Source organism: Eptesicus fuscus, chromosome 12 (assembly GCF_027574615.1).
Source record: "Eptesicus fuscus isolate TK198812 chromosome 12, DD_ASM_mEF_20220401, whole genome shotgun sequence".
Classification (NCBI taxonomy): domain Eukaryota; kingdom Metazoa; phylum Chordata; class Mammalia; order Chiroptera; family Vespertilionidae; genus Eptesicus; species Eptesicus fuscus.
This window is the reverse complement of record NC_072484.1, coordinates 14,815,603-14,831,409: the sequence shown is the minus strand read 5'-3', so window position 1 is coordinate 14,831,409 and position 15,807 is coordinate 14,815,603. Positions and strand designations below refer to the sequence as shown.

General features: G+C 40.7%; 1 protein-coding gene across 1 annotated transcript in view; it reads right to left on the bottom strand.

Annotated features, from left to right (window-relative positions):
* RALGAPA2 (Ral GTPase activating protein catalytic subunit alpha 2) overlaps positions 1-15,807 on the bottom strand; it is a 288,867-nt gene that overhangs the window by 237,349 nt on the left and 35,711 nt on the right. Inside the window, exon 4 of the mRNA XM_028144951.2 lies at positions 2,262-2,319. Within this exon, the coding sequence (XP_028000752.2) occupies positions 2,262-2,319 (58 nt within the window). The remainder of the gene's footprint in view (positions 1-2,261; positions 2,320-15,807) is intronic.

Sequence of the window (15,807 nt, the reverse complement as noted above, 5' to 3'; positions counted from 1 at the left end):
TGATGGCTCAGGAGACCTAGTACTTTGTAATCCCAACCCAGGAGTCAGTGTTCCTGGTAAGATGCTATCAAAGCTACTTGTACCAGCAATTTTAATAGTAACTATGTGGTACTAGGCAGAAGTAAAGTACTACCACATACTGTCTAGTACATTCACAAAGTTTCACAACATATTTCGCAATTTAATTTCCACACATAGTTCTAATAAATGTATTCATGCTGAGAGGAGCCTACCAGTCTTCAAACATTTTAAAGTACTATCTGAAGAAAATGAGTATGGTTTTCATATAAATGACACACAAAATTGAAAGATTATAGCTAACACAGACTAAACAAAAATACTGCATGTAGTTATTTCTCATTGTCACCAGTTCCTGCTATATCATGGAAAATAACAAATCCCCATGATGAATCTTTAGATTATACTTAACATTTTATTTTTTAAATTTTACTTTAATTTAAATATACAAAGTCAAAGCATCAATTAGCAGGAATGCTATCAACAACTCTCTAAAATTTAAAGAAAAACCTTCTCTGTGTGTTTGAAAGATTTAAAGACCACAGCACTTATCTTTAATAATTTAGTCACTCAGTTCAATAGATGTATGTACCATATATACTTTACATGCTTTACATTTATAACATACTAGAGGCCCAATGCACGAAATTCATTCAAGGGGCTCAGCCCTCGCAGCTTCGGCAGCTTGCCTCGGCCCTTGCAGCCAGCTCCGTCCGGAAGGTCATCTGGAAAGGTCGTTTGGCTATCTGTTCTAATTAGCATATTACACTTTTATTATTGTAGATAACTTTAAACTGTTTATATAAGAGTCAGTCACATTTTTCACATAAATAATCCTAAATTAAAATTAACATTCTGAATTTTAGAATACCCACTAAATGTGCCATGTTCTTTCAGATTCCATGTCTTTATATATTGATTTTTCCACCTAGAAAGCCCTTTCACACTCGCCTTTCAAGGCTCAGATTAAAATTACCTCTCTTGTGTTACTCAATTCCTCTGAATAGAATTATTCAACTTTTCTTCTTTGCTACCATTATACTTCTTTCAAAGTGACAGTTATACTGTCAGAATTATTCTTTCTCATTTAACCCCCACTAGGCAATTGGCTTATACATGGATGGTGAGATATTCTTTGTTTTTGCCCCAGAACTTTGCACACAAATATCGCTCCTTCAGTAAATATTTGAATGTATGAAGGATCAAATAGTTAAGAATCCATAATGAGGCTATGTTCTCCTCAAATACAATCCTATATAATCCTATTTAATAAAAGGTGAATATGCAAATCGACCAAATGGTGGAATGACTGGTCGCTATGAGGTGCACTGACCACCAGGGGGCAGATGCTCAATGTAGGAACTGCCCCCTGGTGGTCAGTGCGCTCCCACAGGGGGAATGTCACTCAGCCAGAAGCCGAGCTCACGGCTGGTGAGTGCAGCAGCGGTGGCGGGAGCCTCTCCCGCCTCCACAGCAGTCAGACATCCCTCGAGGGCTCCTGGACTGCAAGAGGATGCCGGCCGGGCTGAGGGATCCCCCCCACACACACCTGGGTGCACAAATTTTGTGCACCAGGCCTCTAGTCATCTAATAAAGGAAAGTTGTAGGAAATGTCAGTCAGTCTTCTAAGGCTAAAGGACTAAACCAACACTTTAAACAGGAGGGCAAGTTCACAAACTGTATCACAAATTACTCCAGTTGTGCTGTGAATACTACATTGAGATGTAATGTCCGATGTCAAGAGTTGGACAGAAAGGGCAGTCATGGCAACTTGCTCTATTTCAAGTTCCCTTTTGCTGCCACATTTTACAGCATTCAAACAGAAGAATTTTGAGTAAATGATTAAAGCTTGAAGAACAGATATTTTTGTAAGTAAAAATGTAAAATTACTTTAAAATTCTCTAGATCAATGTTTCCAAACGTTTTTGCACATGAATCCCTGGGGCTCTGATTTAAAAACGCAGACTACAATTCAGCAGGTCTGGCTGGGCCTGAAATTCTGCGTTTTTTAACAAGCTCTCTGTTGAGCATGCTGCTGCTTCTACCAACCACATTTTAGCATAGAAAAATATTATATTTTCCTTCAAAGTCCAGGTTGGTCTTGTCTTGGTTTTAACTAGCATACCCTTGCTGATTTTCCTTGCTATAACCTATCTTGATGGTGTTAATTATTTAAAAACAAATACTGACAATTCAATAAGAAGAAATTTATATTACTTTAAAAAATATTTAATTGTTCTTACCTATACTCTGGTAATGCCACCGAAAGAAAATGCGTTCAGGTAGAAACTGTAGTATTTTCTATAAAAAAACCAACAACAACAAAATCATAAGACATAAAAAGAAAATAAACTACAAATGAAATTAAATTTTTTCATGACAGGCCCATAGTGATTACTATATATGTTTCAGAAAAGAAAAGAAAATGATTTGTAATAACATATATACTGTATTTTATCCTGTACCCCTATGGGAACAGCTTCTTTTACTTGTCCCATGCAAGCTTCCTGAATGTTTTTTAAAGAGATCACTGTCCCAAGTTTAATTCCCTCTATAGGTGACCATGATAAGAGGGTGACTGACCATGGCTAGAAAGCTAAAGGCATAAACAGGCAGAGGCTGCCACTAACTCACTCCTTACAGCTTGACAGCAAATTCTTTCTTTAAAGGGGGATGTGAGGAGCACATCTCTATGTCCGCCACAGTAACATGTGAATGATTAATTAGAATGTTCTCATCATATGAAGAGACCGTAGAACTAAGAGAAGGGTACCCTATTTCAGGGTCACAAAATATACTGACAATGCTTCTCATCCATTGGCTGTTGCCTCATACTGATGGAAGCCTGGGTCCACTGAGTCCTTCCTGTATTTTTTCGGCCTCCTTCTTGAGCAAACGATACAGCAGAGACCCAGTGTCTTATTTTCTCATGCATTTTCCTCCAAGGGGACTTGGCACATCAGCTACATTTCAGGATCATCTTCTGATCCCATCTTGCCAGTTAATTTTAAAATGTCTTATAGAAAACACTAAGAAAATTACTGTAGAGGTCCGGATAGATCTTATCTTGGACTAGACGAATGCCTGGCATGGCCCACTGTTCTTTAGTCAGAAAACCAATTTGGCACTGAATCATGCTTTTCAGATTTCAGATATTTCTTTGTTTTTATGATTTAGGTTTCTTTTCGTAGTATGCAACAAAGAAAAAATGTCTTTTTAATATACAGAATAATAAAGAATACAGCAAGTTGATGTATCTAGATGCTTGGGTACTTTCAGTTAGACACAAGTAATCTCTAACTTTTCTGTCGGGCCTATCACCATCATCACTTCTGAATAAAAGTTTTCAGACTTAAGAAGTGGATGAATTTTAAAGACACTTAAAAATAAACTCAATAATGTTCAGGTATGAAACACTATGCCCAATGTCAGAGCTACTAAAAATATTCCTAAAGGGACAGAATCTTATAGAACTCAAAGGCCAAAACACCATCCACACTGAAATTTCTTTTTGCACCCAAACATTGCAATGGCCATTTTTATATACTAAGTCTATGAGGTCAATAAAAATAAAGACCCACACAACCATCTGTGTCTAAATGCTAAGCCTGTCCCCCGGAAAGTCCCAGATGAAGCCTACTTCACTGAGGAATATACAATATGGCATTTCTACTGCAGCCGATATTCTAAACTACACTACTGTGAATGCCATATAAACTATTGACACCTTATAGTTTCACTGGAGAGTAAAATAAAAAAAAATTTCAGGAAAGCCACACAGTGTGAATAAATATTACTTTTCAGAAAAACACATGGCTCTGTTTAATGCTCAGTGCTCAGCTACATCTATATGGTAATCCATTATAGCACACTCGAAATCAAAATTAGGTATTACTAACTGATCAGCACAACAGGGAATCTGTCATTCTTTTAACTGATTATCCATAGTTCTTTCTTCTTCAGAACCTTCTGCATGACCAGGAATAATGTGAAATATAAGCTGGAGTTTGTACAAGATGCTATGGTGTACTTTAAAATTGCTATCATTGTCCCATGCACTGAAGGGTCATGAGTTTGATTCCTGATAAGAGCACATTCCAGGGTTGTGGGTTTGATCCCTGGTCAGGCATGTGTGTCAGGCAACTGATGGATGTTTCTCTCTCACATCAATTTTTTCTCTCTCTCCATCCCTTCCTTGCCTCTCTTTCTAGAATCAATGAAAAGCATATCCTCAGGCGAGGATTAAAAAGAAAAAAGAAAATTGCTGGCTGTAATTAAATTTTTGTGGGAAACAGTTTTTTTCAAATAATTACCAAATGATTGCAATATACCCCAGTAGATTCACACTTGATTTCAATACCACTTAGAAAGGCAAGACAATGAATAATGAGAAAAATATTACATATTAGCTCATATAAGGAATACTAAAGCAATGACCAACAAAACATATCCCAAAGTAGAGGAAAAGGAGAGAAACTTTCCTGAAACTAGCTGCATGATACAAGGATGCTAGGTAAAGAAAATGTTGACCAGGAAGAGAACAGAAGTCCAGTAACCTTTTGAGTTATAAATGCTCAGAAAACTATGATGAGAACTGAGTAGTTATGTTTAAAAGAAACATCCTGTGCATGCCTGAGCTCAAAGAATAGCCTGGCTTTAGAAGGACCCAAGTGAGTAGGAGCCCAGCGGCATGGACACTTCCAGGTAGACCTATGGAAAGAGCAACTTATTCTTCAATTGTCTTGGGCTGGCCATTCATCTCTTAATACAAATGACTTGACTTCCTGATATGGACAAGGTATTTTCATTGAGTTCTGAATGTCAACACTTGTTTGGAATCTTAAATTTTAAGAGAAATAGAACTAAAATAAGGAACAAATAAACAAACAAACAAACAAACAAACAAACAAGGAGACCAGAAACACACTCATAGATACAGAGAATATTTTGATGTATGCCACATAGGAGGGGGGTTGGAATGGGTAAAAAAGGTGAAAGGATGAAGAAGTATAAATTCAGAGCTATAAAATAGCCATGGGGATGTAAAGTTTAGTATAGGGAATATAGTCAATCTATACATATAAAAAGCCAGCAACCGTAATGGCCATAACGACTGTAATGACCGGTTGCTATGACGCCCACTGTGGCCAGCAAACCGGCCCGATCATGGGTTGGGCCGGCCAGCCAACCTCATGGCCCCACCCCCCTGCTGGCCTGCCCCTGATCGGACTCTCCCACCCTGATCAAGAGTGGGCAGCTGGCCAAACACCCCCTCCCTTCCCCCCAGCCAGCCACGTACCCGATCAGCCCGCCCCACCACAATAGGCCCGCAGTCCCTCCCCCTGGCCGGCCTGCCCCTGATCACACACCCCACCCCAATAGGGGGTGGGGCTGGCCAGCCAACCTCCTGCAGGCCCTCCCCCTGGCTGGCCATGCCCCAATGGGCCCCCACCACCCTGATCGGCCCGCTGCCCCTCCCCCTGGCCGGCCCCACCCCTGATTGCCCTCCCCTCACCCCATCAGGGGCAGGGCCGGCCAACCACCCATGGCCCCTCCCCGAGCCACTGGCCCTGATTGGCACCCCCCACCCTATTTGGGGGTGGGGCTGACTGGCCCACCACCCACAGACCCTCCCCATGGCCGGCCCACCCCCAATCGGCCCCCCAACCCCAATAAGGGGTGGGGCCTGCCGGCCAATCGACCGTGGCCCCCCAGCTGGCCTGGCCCGGCCCTGATCGGGCCCGGATTGGGGCGGGCCTGCCAATCTCCCTCCATCTCCACCTCCTGACAGGCCCAGCCCTGATCTGCCCCGATTGGGGCTGGGCCGGCCAGACCCCACCCGTGCACAAATTCATGCACTGGGCCTCTAGTAATATTATAAGTATGTATGGTGTCAAATGAGTATTAGATTTATTAGACTAATCACTTTGTAAGTAATATAAATGTCTAATCACAGGGTTGTACACATGAAACTAATATAATATTGTACATCAACTGTAACCGAAAAATAAAAATTATTTTAAATAAACCATAATGAGATAATACCTCATACCTGTCAGAATGGCTATCATAAATAAGTGTTGGTAAGGATGTGGAGAAAACAGAACCCTCATACACTGTTGGTGAAGATTGCAAATTTGTTCAGCCACTATGGAAAACAGTATGGAGCTTCCTCAACAAATTAAAAATGAAATTGCCTCATGATCCAGCAATTCCACTTCTAGGTATATATCCATAGAAAACCAAAACACTAATTCAAAAAAATATATATATGTACCCCTATGTTCACTACAGCGTCTACAATAGACAAGATAGGCAATCTAAGTGCCCATCAATAGACGAGTGGATAAGAAAGCTCTGGTACATATGTATGTACAATAAAATATTATTTGGCCATAAAAAAAGAATGAAATTTTACCATTTGCAATGGACCTACAAATTATTATGGTGAAAGAAGTCAGACAGAGAAAGACAAATATCATATGATTTAACTTAGATGTGGAATCTAAAGAACAAAATAAACAAACAAAACAAAAAACAGAGAAAAAACTAAGGATTGCCTGAGGGGAACAGGAGGCTGGGTGAAAAAGTGAAGGAAATAAGAAGCACAAATTGGTAGTTACAAAATAGTCACAGGATATAAAGTACAACATAGGAAATATCATCAATAATATTGTAATTACGTATGGTGCCAGGTGGGTACTAGAATTATGGGGGGGATCACTTCATAAATTATATAATTATCTATCTACTGTGCTGTACTAATATAAAATAATATTAAAACTATTATAAAATAATACTGAATGCTAAAATATGTTTACAAAAAAGCCAATGAAATCTGTTTAATTTACTCAGTTGAATTTTGTAAACAGTTTAAAATTGTTCAAATTAAAATTTTTAAAAAAATAAAAACACCCTGCCTGGCCAGCATGGCTCAGTGGTTGAGCATGGACCTATGAACCAGTTTGATTCCTGTCACAGCACATGCCCAGGTTGCAGGCTCAATCTCCAGTGTGAGGGATTCAGGAGGCAGCTGATCAATTATTCTCTCTCATCATTGATGTTTCTACTTTTCTCTCCCTTGCCCTTCCTCTCTAAAATCAATAAAAATATTTTTAAAGAAATAAAAAATAAAAATACCTGAAGCTAATATAAAATAATATTGAATGAAAATGTAATTTAAATTTTTTTAATTTTTAAAATTAAAAAAAGTTAAAAAAACACTTGAAACTAATACAAAATAATGATTGAAAACTGCAATGAAAAAATTTTTAAGAATTAAAAAAATAACTTTAAAATTATACAAAAGTGAAATTTCATTAACTTTTCTATATCATACTATTTTAATTCTGAATAATTTAAATTTGTATTAAAAGAAAAAAGGGAGACCACCCTTGAATTGGATCCTAAAGGATATACAAGAAGGGCATTTTAGGCCGACTAAGGAGTATGGCGGTGGGGGCTGAGGGGAGTTGGAGGGGGGAGAAGATCTGCTGCTTTGTCTGGGGACCTTTGAAAAGGTTGCCAGAGAGGACAGAATAAGATAGGAGATAAGGGATGGATTGGGAGGGAAAGGCCAGGTCAGGAAGGGCCTTGAAAGCCTTGCTGAGGAGTTCTAAAGGCCCCAGGAGTCAGAATTACATTGCACAGAGAGCATTCCGGGTAGGTAAGGGAGAAAGAAGGGGCATAAGATCACAGACCAAAAGACTAATTAGCAGATACTCCAATAGGGCGGAAACTGAGGCTCTGAACAAAGACTGAGGTAATATGCAGAAGAAGGTATCTAAGAGCACCTGCATAAGCTGTACAGAACCTTGGAATAGAGAAAAACACTATTAGTAGTGATTAAAATAAATAGACGTATACAAGTGGGAAACCATTTTTATTAGATACTAAAAATGCAATGTTGAGCTGTACACTTGAAACCTGTATGATTTTGTGAACCAATGCCATCCCTATAAATTCATTTCTTAAAAATGCAATATTCAAAAACTTGGAAGCATATGCATTTGAGAGACTGTAAGGTTATTTTTTCACTTTGCTTAAATTAAGATCGTGCAAAGGTCTAATCTCTTTTTAAAGAAAATCAAATTACACTAGACTCTTGTTTTACTTTTAATGAGAGAACATCCACAGACTTTCACAAATCTTCAAATTGACAGTGTGTAATTCTATCCACAATATGTTGTTTTGCCCTGAATAAAGCACTCACTGAAACAGATTCAGGAGGAATCTTTTTACAGAAGGATCTTAGATGGGAGATTTGTCACAACCCAATCTGCCATCCTCTTCTTCATTTCAAGCTTCTATTTTCTGGCTAAAAACTACATTTTTCAGATCTCTTCAATTCTGGTACCAGTACAAGTTGGGTGTCTTTTCTGTGCGCTTTCTCTCTCTCTCTCTCTCTCTCTCTCACACACACACACACACACACACACACACACACACACTCACTTCCAGAGAGTTTTTAGGTTAAATGATGACTAGAAATCACAAAGCCCCTGTGAGGTGCCCCACATGGTTCCCACCACCCTAGAAACTTAAGAGGATTTAAACGCTCACTTCAGCGCCAATAGGAAGTATTGCAGTCCTGCACTCATCTCTGGACTGGCCACTCCTCCAACTTCACTCAGTGAAAGTCCGCAGGAGCAGCTGTTGCCCTGCAGGCTTCAAGCCAGACTATTCCCTTCCAACCAGTCCAGTGTCACAAGCACATCAAACACTAGGTGTCACTCTGTAACAGCCACCATGCTACACATCCAAACAAAACAAGCTATAGAAAATTTATAACACAGCAAATATTTGTACAACTCCCTCCTAAATTTATATATATATATGAATGAAATCAACTCGCCCAAGTTGTGTTAACACATTAATTCCAATCAATTTAAAGGAAAACACTCTACTGATCGTCTGCTGTTCTAACAATAAATACAACATACTCAAGTTTTATTGTGAATTTTCCATATAATTTAGCCCTGGTGCGGTTTCCACCATGTGCCCTTAAAGGGTTCTTAGAAACACTTGCTACTGCTGCCTCCCGGAGGACCTGCTCCGGAGAGTGTCAGTTACCAATGAGTCAAGTGAGAGGGACCAGCAGGCCCCTAAGCTCAGGGCACCTGGGCTGCAACAGATAATCACAAGAATGTAATTTCAGACTTTCACAAACATCTTATCTCCAGTTTCCCTTCCCTGAAGGTAGACTGAGTAATTCAGTGTATCCTATTGGTTGAATCCCAAGTTTCACACCTAAGTCTTGAGACATAAGGAACACTATAGTCTTGATCATTAAATTTAAAAATTAAAATTTCCATTGAAAATGGCTCCTTTCAACTCAGACACTTGTAATTTAATTAAAATTATTAATGTGCTATAATAATATCATCAAATTTTAACCATAAACAATGCATTCAAAGAGTCTCCAGAAAGGACTAGATGTTTATATTTTGTTGTTATCTTCCAGTGTGCAGAGCTCACAAACATTTCATGGTCAAAAGTAAACACCAGACCCTGGCTGGTGTGCCTAAGTGGTTAGATGGTCTGCCCACACCCCGAAGGGTAGTGGGTTTGATTCCCAGTCAAGGGCATATACCTGGCTTGCTGGTTGGATCCTGAGCCCAGGTCAGGGCTCATGTGGAGGCAACTGATCTATGTGTCTCTTTCATATCAACGTTTCTATCTCCCTCTTTCCTCCTCTCCCTCCCTCCCTTTCCATTGATTTTTTTTTTCTCTCTAAAAAGAAAAAAAATCAATGGAAAAAAAATATCCCCAGCTGAGGATTAACAACAACAACAACAAAAAACCCACAAAAGTAGAGAGCAGAATAACCATTTGCTTATCAAAATAAAAAACCTGAGCCCTGTGCTTTATCATTTCCCGAGTACCTGGTATAGGACACGGCACTGAGGAATGACTACTGAGCAAACTCGCCCCCACAGGCAATACATGAGCTCCCGTGAGAAAGAGCCTAACAGGCCACCCAGCCCTCTACTCCCTACAGACAGGGTCTCAAGGAATATTGTGGAGCAGGTCGCACTACACCATAATAATAATGACATCATCTAGAGTTGCTCCCAACCAAAAGCTCAACAGTAATAAAAACTTAGTATGACTAATGTTATGAAGAGAGCCAGAAAAATTATGCACTTCCGTGACCACTTAAAATACATATAACGCATTAAAATATGCCCCATTGTCAAAAAGGTGGCCCAATATTCTGGTCATGATAACCAGTGGCACTAATTTTGCTTGCCAAGGAACTCGGGGCAGCTTTGGGAAGGGAAGATGGGTGAGAGGGGTGTCTCTGTCTTTTTTTAAATGTTCTCTAGGATATCTGAACTGACAATGGCCTTTCTCAGTTGCTATCCAACATTTAGAATTATGGCAGTGACCCAGGAGCTACATTCCAAACTGGAACCATTCTTTAAAAAGAAAAAAATCTATTGAAGTATCCAAATATTTGAATTCAATAAGATTTTAAATTCCAAGGATTTATGAAGAATCTGTTTTCCCTGTTCGTGTTATTTGTTCTTGTCCCTCCTCCACTCAATAACAGTAAAATGTTCCTTTAAGGAAAAAAAGCAATAGAGTGAGGAGTTTGTGGAAGGAAGTCCTTCACCTGTCTGTGGGGAGGAGGGAGCAGCATGGAAATATTTTTGAACACTGGACAGTCTGGAATAAGTAACAGCAAATAAAAAATAAAAAAAAACAGAAGCCATAGAAAAGGTTAATTGTAAAAATAAAATTCTGCTGTCTTTCTAGGTGTTATCTGCTCATAAGAAGAGGTATTAGCCATTGTATTAAGAGAGAAAAAGAATTGTGATTTAATCCTATAGGACACCTGCCTTGAGTGAGCTGACTTGCCTATGATTCAACCTGTGCAGAACCTCTGCAGGAGATTCTAAGTTGTTTTCATTTTCAAAGATTAGAAAAGATAAACAGTCCCACCAATAGAAGAAGGGAGAAGGTGTGGGGGTGGTGGTAGGGGAGGGAGGTGTTGGAGGAGAAATGGAAACAAACATCTCAAAATTATTTGGATTACTATTATATTCATAATTCTACCTTTTCTTCAGGCAATTCTTCATTATTAACATCTGAGGTAGAGTGATGCTATTAAATGTAAAAAGTTATAAATATATGCATTTATATGTGAAATAAAATCAATATTCAAATTACAGGAGGGAGGGCATATAAAAAGCAATTGTATGGAATGAAAATCAGCTATTTGTTTCCCCTTTTGCAACACTCCAGGCACTGCACTGGATCCAAATGTGTTATATTCAGGAAAGCTATTAAAAGTCCTTTCCCCATATTTTGAGGAAAAGAATCAGAGGCTAAACCAGCTATCTATATGCTCACTTGTAACAATGAAGAACAAGAGACCCAGTGCTGAATTCCATTAAAATAAGACAGAAATTCCATGCCAGCCCTGCATTCACCGCAGGTCAATCATGACTACCAAACATAACTACACCCAGCAAGACTCTGCACACAGGAGTCCTGCTCCAATCCAGCATTACCTCCACACTGCGGGAGCGGGGGGGCGGGGGGGGGGGAGGAGACGATATGCAGGAGCCTACAGTATGTTTCAAACAACCAAACTGTTATCTTCGATAGTAAAGGAAAACAAAAACTACTGACCACAGTATTATGCCCCTTCGGCTGTCTACCCCTGAAGCAGCCCACATGTCCTCTGCTCTCTGGGCATCTCGCCTACTGTCGTTCATCTCTTATGTCCACGCTTCTCCAGCCCGATCTCACCCACCAAAAAAGGGGTGAGGGAGAAACAGCGGGCATCACCCTGAAATGACACCAAAAGTATTTTCTTTATCTTGGGGGTGAGGGTGGAGGTTGAGGGAAGGTGGAAAATGTGGTGAGGAGATAAACTATTCTGTAATTTGTCCATTACTTAAAATATTATTGTCATCCTATATAATAAAAGGCTAACATGCAAATTGAACAGCGGAACAACTGGTCTCTATGATGCTCACTGACCACCAGGGAGCAGGTGCTCAATGCAGGAGCTGCCCCCTGGTGGTCAGTGCGTTCCCACAGGGGGAGTGCCGCTCAGCCAGAAACCGGGCTCATGGCTGGCAAGCGCAGTGGTGGTGGCGGGAGCCTCTCCTGCCTCTGCGGCAGTGCTAAGGATGTCCGACTGCTGACTTAGGCCCACTCCCCCTGTCAGTGGGACACCTCCCGAGGGCTCCTGGACTGTGAAAGGGTGCAGGCTGAGCTGAGGGACTCTCCCACCGAGTGCATGAATTTTGTGCACCGGGCCTCTAGTCTTAAAATAAACATGAAAAGAGTAAAATAAAATTGTGTGTGGCTTTTCAATTTTGTGTGTACAAAAGGCCACTTTAAAGTCATGTGTCCCCAAACTATGATTGTAAATTAATGCTTATCCCCCCTTGGCTAAGGACACTGTGGTAATAATGCCTGAGAAGCCCAGGGAAACCATTTCTGTAAAACACTAAACCTTAAGTCCCCTGCCCCAGAGGACACGGACATGCAACATGCTGAGGATTAATCAGTGTTTAACAAAGAGGAGTCTTTCAAATGAGACAACAGGCTCTGTTGGGAGACTATAGAGGTTCTCTGCCTAATCATCAGCCACTTGCAACAGAAATTTAAATTAAGTTACTTAAAATTAGAATGTAAGTCACTCAGTCAGACCAGCCACATTTCAAGCACTAAACAGCCCATATGGCTAGTGGTTACCTAACTGGATAGAACTGTGGATGAGAGGGGCCACATGCTAACCTGACAAGCTCAGGAAGGCCTGCATGGCGGTCTTGCAAACTCTAAGACCTAAAGTAACCACAAAGGATGGTCTGAAATTAAACTTTAACTAAAAGCAGTTATGGTGGGTAGTTACCTCCTAGGCCAGTATCTTCACTGACAAGGTCAATCTATACCTTAACTGAGCTTATTGTCTTTTTGCATCTACAATAACATATCATTGAAATGTCAGGTAACTTGTAACTTTCCTTTTTCTGGACCCTTCAGGGCACAACCAATGTTCTAGGCACCAGGGCAGATACCACAAATTCCTTCATTGTTATTGTTATCATGTTAATTGTTGACTGTTAACTATCCTGTACCCACCTAAGTAATGTGTCTATCATTTTACTTTTTATCCAACCCCAGAGGTTTTACGCTTGTTTTCTCCCACCTCTCTAATCTATCACCAATGGATTTCATGTAACCCACCTATGTCTCCTCCTTTGATTGCAAAGTATAAAAATAAATGAAAAACTGCCATTCTCTGGAGCATTATCCCAATCCACTGAGATTCTGCTTCCCGGCAATTGTCGACTGTTTGGCTCAAATAAACTCACAAAAATTCTTAACATGTTTGAATGTTTTAGCAGAGCATATATAGAATATCCCCAGCATCACAGAAAGTTCTATTGAACAGAGCTGCTCTAGAGGAAAAACCCACTGAGATGTTTAGATATACAAAGGCTAATCAGAGTCAAATCAACTTAATATTGAAAACTAAATGAAAGCATAAAACTAAATTTCATGCTAAAAATGACTTCCCTTGTGAACTTCTTGTTTTGAAGACTTCAAACAAAGCTACATGTGAAGTATCATAAGTTGGGAGAGCTGGAAGAGACCCCAGAGCTCATCTAGTCCCATCCTTCACTTTATGTACGTGGAAGCCAAGGTAAAGAGCCGCTAAGTACTGATACCATTGTAATTAACTAGTCTATACTAATAAAAGGGCAATATGCAAATTGGTCAGGATGCCCTCACAGTAACAACCCAACAGCAGGCTGCGTGGGGCGACAAGGCTGGCAGGGGGGTGAGGAATGACCAAATGACTGAACAGCAGGCAACGTGGGGCAACCAGGCCAGCAGGGGCTAGTGGGGGGTGACCAGGCCGGCAGAGGGGGGCAGTGAGGGGTGACCAGGCAGGCAGGTGTGAGTAGTTAGGAGTCAGCGGTCCCAGATTGTGAGAGGGATGTCCGAGGGGGTCCCAGATTGGAGAGGGTGCAGACTGGGCTGAGGGGACCCCCCCCCCATGCACAAATTCCATGCACCAGGCCTCTAGTTATAAATAACAGGAAAGCAGTAAAGGGGAGGGCCAAACATTATGGACATGCATTTGTGTAGCTTTGCCAGGAAGCTGCAGTTTAACACTCTACAGATCTGCTCCTCACAGATCCTGGGGGAAGGGACTGGACAAAGGAAGAATAGACACAAGCCCAGTAAGGTCAAGGTGATGTGGGAAGGTACCTGCTTTCAGTAACACCTGGGAACATGTCACTGGCCAGAGCAGGCATGGCCACTGCAAGTACAGGAAGATCTGAGATACTTAAACTCCTAAACAGAGGTGTTGGCGCTCTTTGTTCCTGGCTTGCAGGGCTCTATGCTCCATAGGCCATGTGGAATCCACACACAATGGACTAATGGGCTGCAACTAGTCTAATGCTGTGCCGGACCCAGCTCCACCATGGAATAGAAACTATAGACACTGGCTTTGCTTCTAGCTCTGCTGAGTCCCCAACTGCACCTCTTCCTGGACTGGATGAAGGGAAATGGGACTTTGGAAACACAGGGATGTAATCTCATCCTCTTGCAGGGGCCTCAGCGATAACAAACTCCCACTAGCAACAGAAAAAGACCATCTACGCATTTCTCTGATAACAGTACTTTAAAAAATTAAGTTTTTATTGACTTTTAGAAAGAGAAAGGGAGAAGCATAGAGAGATAGAAACAATGATGAGAGAGAAACATTGGCTGTCTCCCGCACACCCCTACTGGGGATGGAGCCTGCAACCCAAACCAGTGACCTCTTGGTTCATGGTTGACGCTCAACCACTGAGCCACACCAGCTTGGCTGATAACAGTACCTTAAAGCCATGCAGCTTGTTCGTGTCAAAACCTGATCTAAATCTAGCTAGACTTCTACCTTTTTTCCTATCTCTTTTATCCAGAGAGTTTTAGGTGAAAAAAAATATTTTTAACACAAAAATACCAAATAACTGCATGGAATATAAGTTGATAATTTAATGCAACAATAAATATTAACAGGTGCAGATCACTGTGAGGCATACACAAGATTATAAGTAATGGTTGCTGGCCTCAGGAACTGTATCGTCTCATTAGGAAGCTAAGACATAGCCACCTTAAGGGAAAACTAAGAACATCCTTCTATAATCAAATCGTAACAAGCAGGGGCATATCATATGTGTTCACAGAAATGAATGGGCAGCTCTAGCAGGAGTTGCCAGAATAAATTGGAAGAATGGGCCAGCTGAGGAGGAAAGCAAAGGGCAGTCCCTGAAAAAAGAATTGCATAAACCAAGAGGCAGAAGTGAAACTATGCAAAAAGAGGTAAAGGGGCAATAAGCAAAGTAGCATGTGTGTGTGACAGAGCACTTCCACAGAGCAACACCAACTACAAAAAGTGAGCAAGAGCTGCACGGGGACCCCAGAGGGGACTCTAGGTTTTAGACCAGACTGGGCCACACTTTACAGATTATAAGAACAAGTTCAGGTCCCTAGGAAGGAAAAAAGCAGCGTTTATTTAATTTGAATAAATTTAAAAATTAGGAATCTAAAAATCAAATGTCCTGTATAGCTGTGATTTCTGACTGTGATATTTGAAAAACAGATGAATGAGTAGCATTCTGAGGCCAGAACATGTATAAATTTTAAAATTAAATCTCTTCCTCCATCAATGTATATTGTATTTTAATTGGGGTGGGGGAGGGTAAGGAAATGCCTTGCTATCACATTCTAGAAGTCTTCTTAACCATATACAAAGAACTCCAAACGACT